Genomic DNA, 6,069 nt, shown 5'->3' on the forward strand with positions numbered 1-6,069 from the left:
CGAGAATGAACTTGAATGGGAGGTAAATCAGTTGTTGTTTGTGGATGATACTGTACTGGTTGCAGACGCAGAAGAGAAGCTTGACCGACTAGTGACAGAATTTGGAAGGGTGTGTGAGAGAAGGAAGTTGAGAGTTAATGTGGGTAAGAGTAAGGTTATGAGATGTACGAGAAGGGAAGGTGGTGCAAGGTTGAATGTAGAGTTACTTGAGGAGGTGGATCAGTTTAAGTACTTGGGGTCTGGTGTTGCAGCAAATGGTGGAGTGGAAGCAGATGTACGTCAGAGAGTGAATGAAGGTTGCAAAGTGTTGGGGGCAGTTAAGGGAGTAGTAAAAAATAGAGGGTTGGGCATGAATGTAAAGAGAGTTCTATATGAGAAAGTGATTGTACCAACTATGATGTATGGATCGGAGTTGTGGGGAATGAAAATGACTGAGAGACAGAAATTGAATGTGTTTGAGATGAAGTGTCTAAGGAGTATGGCTGGTGTATCTCGAGTAGATAGGGTTAGGAACGAAGTGGTGAGGGTGAGAACGGGTGTAAGAAATGAGTTAGCAGCTAGAGTGGATATGAATGTGTTTAGGTGGTTTGGCCATTTTGAGAGAATGGAAAATGGCCGTCTGCTAAAGAAGGTGATGAATGCAAGAGTTGATGGGAGAAGTACAAGAGGAAGGCCAAGGTTTGGGTGGATGGATGGAGTGAAGGAAGCTCTGGGTGATAGGATGATGTGAGAGAGGCAAGAGAGCGTGCTAAAAATAGGAATGAATAGCAAGCGATTGTGACGCAGTTCCGGTAGGCTCTGCTGCTTCCTCCGGTGCCTTAGATGACCTCGGAGGTAGCAGCAGTAGGGGATTCAACATTATGAAGCTTCATCTGTGGTGGATAACAGGGGAGGGGAGGGTGGGCTGTGCCGCACCCTAGCAGTACCAGCCGAACTCGGTTGAGTCCCTTGTCAGGCTGGGAGGAACGTAGAGAGTAGAGGTCCCCTGTTTTGTTTTGTTTCATTTGTTGATGTCGGCTACCCCCCAAAATGGGGGGAAGTGCCTTGGTATATGTATGTGTATGTACTTCCAAATAGTAGCATTTTACTTTTCAAAGTTAAGTACAGAAAGTAATAGATTTTAGTTTAAAAATCCTATTTACTCCTGGAATCAAACATTCGTTTTAGAACAAGCTGAATTGGTCTTTAAATTTGTAAAATAAGCATTTACAGAATGGAATACCCACGAAGGAGAAAAGAGGAATTGGAAGGCATGCATCTACAGTTGGACACGGAAATTATTGGTACGACTCGCTCTGAGGAAGTGCACCCGGCCACTCACTGCACAGCGAGTTCTTTTATGTAGCTCCGTCACCACCTCTGTCATCTCCTTACACTGTTTGTTTGGTTACTCTCCGCAAAGTAAGGGTGTGGCTAGGTTTACTTCTTCAGAGCGGGGTGTGTCAGGGATCTCTGGGTGCAACTGTACATATGCAGAAATACTACATGTATAATAAATCAGGAAGATATACTGTAGCTTCTATTAAATTTATTACAGCTGGATGATACCAATAAAACTAGCATTCTTGAATTATCCCTAAGTCCTTTTAACTATTTTGTTTTTACAGATGAGTTCACTGTTGATTTCTACAACATATTTGAATATACTGTTTATAACCCCTTTACCCCCAATGGACGTACTGGTACGTTTCACAAAACTCATCCCTTTACCCCCATGGACGTACTGGTACGTCCTTGCAAAAAACTGCTACTGTATTTATATTTTTTTTCATATTTTTGATAACTCTTTGAGAAACTTCAGGCATTTTCCAAGAGAATGAGACCAACCTGACCTCTCTATGACAAAAATTAAGGCTGTTAGAGCAATTTAAAAAATATATATTGCAAAATGTGCTTGAAAAAAAAAAAAACCTGGGGGTTAAGGGTTGGAAAGTTCCAAATAGCCTGGGGTAAAAGGGATAATTTTAAGAAGGAAATAATTTTTAATTAAATGCAAGAGTTAGGGATAAGGAAGGAGGGAGTACAGTATACCACAAAAGTTGAATTCAGCGGCTTTTGGTGTGAACTAATTATTGTGGCACTTTTGTTTACCTATTTTCCTGTTGATAGTTTGGTCAGAAGTGCCTGTTATGGAGTCGGTAGATCTTTAAAATTTAGTTGTGTAATGATTTTATATTGCTTTACATGATTTATTTTTATTCGCTAACTAGTTTTTCAATGCAAAATTATATTTTGGGTTTTATTGTTTTGTTTGATCTGATTTGAAATGAGCCCTTCCTAATTTTTGAAGGGCACGAGAATTAGGTTTCATCTTTAGTTCTTATTTGGTCGAGTATTATAATTCTTGTGTATAGAATTGTTCATTGGCTAAGTCATTTGCTTATGTACTGTATATCTAAAGCTATGGTCAATGTACACAGAATTTATGATCATGAAATAGCTACATGTTATACTCACCCTTACAACCTGTTGAATGATTTTTGGAATGCAAAAACCCTATAGAAATTTAGATCCCTTGATTTTATAAAGTTGACGCGAACAATACATTGGACGATTGTTAATGACAATTGACATTTTCAGGCATGACAATCAGGAGCAGTTTAATCAAGCTAAAGATCTGGTGGTTAATTTGGCACAGACTGTCATCGGTGAGATTCAACAACAACAACAGCAACAGCAGCAACAACAACAACAGCCACCAGCTCCACTTTTCACTCATCCACCTCCACAACAGCCAGATGTGACACTGGGTAGGGATTTCTAACTTTCTTTAGTTTAAAGGATAATTGCTCACACTGTTTTCTAGTTGATCTCATTATATAAGAGGTCTTTGCTTCTAATACTCGATAAATTCTACCCCTCTTATGTCTTGTATTAATATGTTGAATTGAAATTTCAGGTGCAGGTGGGGCAATTGGTCAACCTCATTTAGCTTCAGTGCCAGTAGCTCCTCATCAGCTCTCAGCTCCACAAGCTCCTCCACCTCAAATTTTACATTCCCAGATGGTACCGCCACAAGTACAAGCTCATTCTCAGATGGTTCCACCACATGTAGGACCCCCGCAGATGGCGCCAACACCTGTTCCAATGCAGAGTCAGCTGGGAGGTCACACTATACTGGCTCCTCACCTTCAGGCCAGTGGCGGTAATGTATCACAGGAGGTCATGCCGCAGCAAGAGGTAATTCAGGGAGCTGTGGTGACGTTGTCCCAGCAAGTCGTACACTTAACCGCACCCCCTGTCGTATCTACTGCAGCAACAGTGCCAAACCAACAGTTAGTTCACACGTCATCGGGCACTCAGCTCGTCACTCTTCCACCAGGCACTCAGATAATCAATACTTCGGATGGCCCCCGACTTGTTGCTATTGCCACTGGCACGCAGGTGACGGCACCCGTAGCACCTGTGCCTGTGACTCATCAGTCTCATACGGTCCCCTTACATGACCCACAGGGAGGACACAACTCCATCATCCACCAACAACCTCCTCCTCAAACTATACCTGTATCTGTCACCCCAAATCATTTGACCATCAACCAGCCTCCTGTCGTTAGCGATGGCACTGCTCAGTCTTCAGGGATAGCGAGACAATTAGGGGTTAGTAATTCATTTTCTACTGTGATGTCAAATACTGTTAGTACTACTAGCCCTCATACCAACATTGGCATTCATGGGAATCCTGAGGTAACTGCCACTTATCCACCTTCGGTGTCAGTAACCCTGCCTCCACCCAGTACAAGCATGGCAATAGGAGTCCCTCCCCCTGTAACAGGCTTAGCTATAGCGCCAGGTGGCACCCCTACATCCGCTAATGTCTGCTTCGTGTTGACGTCTGGTGCAAACACACTCACGACAACGTCGGGAGTTGGGTTGCTGGTAAACCAAGATCCAAGTATTGCCTCCACAGGTCACATGAACGTGACCCAACCATTGGTAGTAGCAGGGGTATTACCTCCAACGCAGCAACACCACCAGCAGCAGCAGCAGGTAGCTCAGGCCGCGACAGCATCCTCTTATCTTGGTCAGGCCCCGAACCAGCAACTTAACCCATCTGGGTATCCATCCCAGTCTGTTTTAGAACAGCAGTCAAGCACTGGCTACCCACCTCCTGACCAATCTGTACAAGCATACAATGCTTCGAATCCTGCAAACTCAACTAGTCAACCTTACTCCCAGTTTCAGTCGCAACAGCCTCCAAGAGTTGTCAATTTAGGATATGTGCCGGTAAACCCTGGCAATACTATCGACGGTCCTCCTCCCACAAAAATAGAATATCCAGGAGGAGGACCTGGCGCACTTCCAGCACATCTCTCGACATCTTTGCAGCCTCAGCAGGTAATTTCCGCCCGGTTACATTCCTTTCAGTTTGTGCAAGATGTTTAATGTACAGTACTCTGAAATAATGTAGGTATCGTTACAGGTAATTATGTTTTGAAGTCCGTGTACACTTACAGGTCTTAATAAGTATATGATCATCTTGAGTTTGTTTGCTTTTCTTCAAATAATTATCTTTCATAACTGATTTTTAAAGATTTTGAAAGTAACACTTAAGGCAATAAAAGATGCCTCAAGTACTTGGGTGGAGATGTTTTAAGAGAAAGTATTTGTAGTGCCGGGCGATACCATTCATTACCTCTCAATACGATACCAAGTAATGTTTTTTCCCAGTATCAAAGTATCGGGTATCGATACCAAGTACTTCCGTGGTCGGTATTATAACCATAAATGTGTTGATTGACTTAATTAATTCCCAGAATGTTTATTTTTGTGTTCATTTTAGATAGTAGATTAATATTATGTAAAGGAAATATATTAACAAGATATATTTTTATAGAAAGAAGGCATTTTCATGTAAAAATAGTATAAAATTTTAAAATGGCAAATACAATTAGAAAATGTCATATTATAAAATTCACAAATATTAGACACCTTCGTCAGGATGCAACAAAATGTACTTTTATATACAAATAAAATAAAATTAATTATTTAAGTTATTTGGAAAGCGTATGATAGAGTTGATAGGGAAGCGATATGGAATGTGATGAGGTTACTGTATATTGTATGGAATTGGTGGAAGGTTGTTGCAAGCATGTGTTGGGATAGGAAATGAAGTGAGCGATTGGTTTCTGGTGAGAGTGGGGCTGAGACAGGGATGTGTGATGTTGCCATGGTTATTTAACTTGTATGTTGATGGAGTGGTGAGAGAGGTGAATGCTCGAGTGCTTAGACAAGGATTGAAACTGATAGACGAGAATGATCTTGAATGGGAGGTAAATCAGTTGTTGTTTGCGGATGATACTGTACTGGTTGCAAACTTGGAAGAGAAGCTTGGCCGATTAGTGACAGAATTTGGAAGGGTATGTAAGAGAAGGAAGTTGAGAGTTGCTGTGGGTAAGAGTAAAGTTATGAGATGTACGAGAAGGGAAGGTGGTGCGAGGTTGAATGGAGAGTTACTTGAGGAGGTGGATCAGTTTAAGTACTTGGGGTCTGTTGTTGCAGTAAATGGTGGAGTGGAAGCAGATGTACATCAGAGTGAATGGAGGATGCAAAGTGTTGGTGTTGAGGCTAGTAAAGGGAGTGTTAAAGAATAGAGGGTTGGGCATGAATGTAAAGAGAGTTCTGTATGAGGAAGTGATTGTACCAACTGTGATGTATGGATCGGAGTTTTGGGGAATGAAAGTGATGGAGAGACAGACATTGAATGTCTTTGAGATGAAGTGTCTGAGGAGTATGGCCAGTATATTTCGAGTAGATAGGGTTAGGAACGAAGTAGTGAGGGTGAGAATGGGTGTGAGAAAGGAGTTAGCGGCTAGAGTGGATATGAATGTGTTGAGGTGGTTTGGCCAAGTTGAGAGAATGGAAAATAGCTGTCTGCTAAAGAAGGTGATGAATGCAAGAGTTGATGGGAGAAGTACAAGAGGAAGGCCATGGTTTGGGTGGATGGATGGAGTGAAGGAAGCTCTGGGTGATAGGAGGATAGATGTGAGAGAGGCAAGAGAGCGTGCTAGAAATAGGAATGAATGGCGAGCGATTGTGACGCAGTTCCGGTAGGCCCTGCTGCTTCCTCCG

The 6,069-nt window shown here is 42.2% G+C and overlaps 1 protein-coding gene across 8 annotated transcripts in view; it reads left to right on the forward strand.

The window, feature by feature from the left end:
- The window catches only part of LOC137654723 (uncharacterized), an 87,990-nt gene that overhangs the window by 26,817 nt on the left and 55,104 nt on the right, over positions 1-6,069 (forward strand). For 7 of the 8 annotated variants that reach the window (XR_011046701.1, XM_068388621.1, XM_068388619.1 and 4 more), the window contains exons 7-8: positions 2,581-2,750; positions 2,900-4,335. Coding sequence is in view for 7 of the 8 variants with exons in the window: in XM_068388621.1 (XP_068244722.1) it covers positions 2,581-2,750; positions 2,900-4,335 (1,606 nt within the window). In the remaining variant the exon portion in view is untranslated. The remainder of the gene's footprint in view (positions 1-2,580; positions 2,751-2,899; positions 4,336-6,069) is intronic. The other variant, XM_068388625.1, reaches the window with a different exon arrangement.

Source organism: Palaemon carinicauda, chromosome 15 (assembly GCF_036898095.1).
Source record: "Palaemon carinicauda isolate YSFRI2023 chromosome 15, ASM3689809v2, whole genome shotgun sequence".
Classification (NCBI taxonomy): Eukaryota; Metazoa; Arthropoda; class Malacostraca; order Decapoda; family Palaemonidae; genus Palaemon; species Palaemon carinicauda.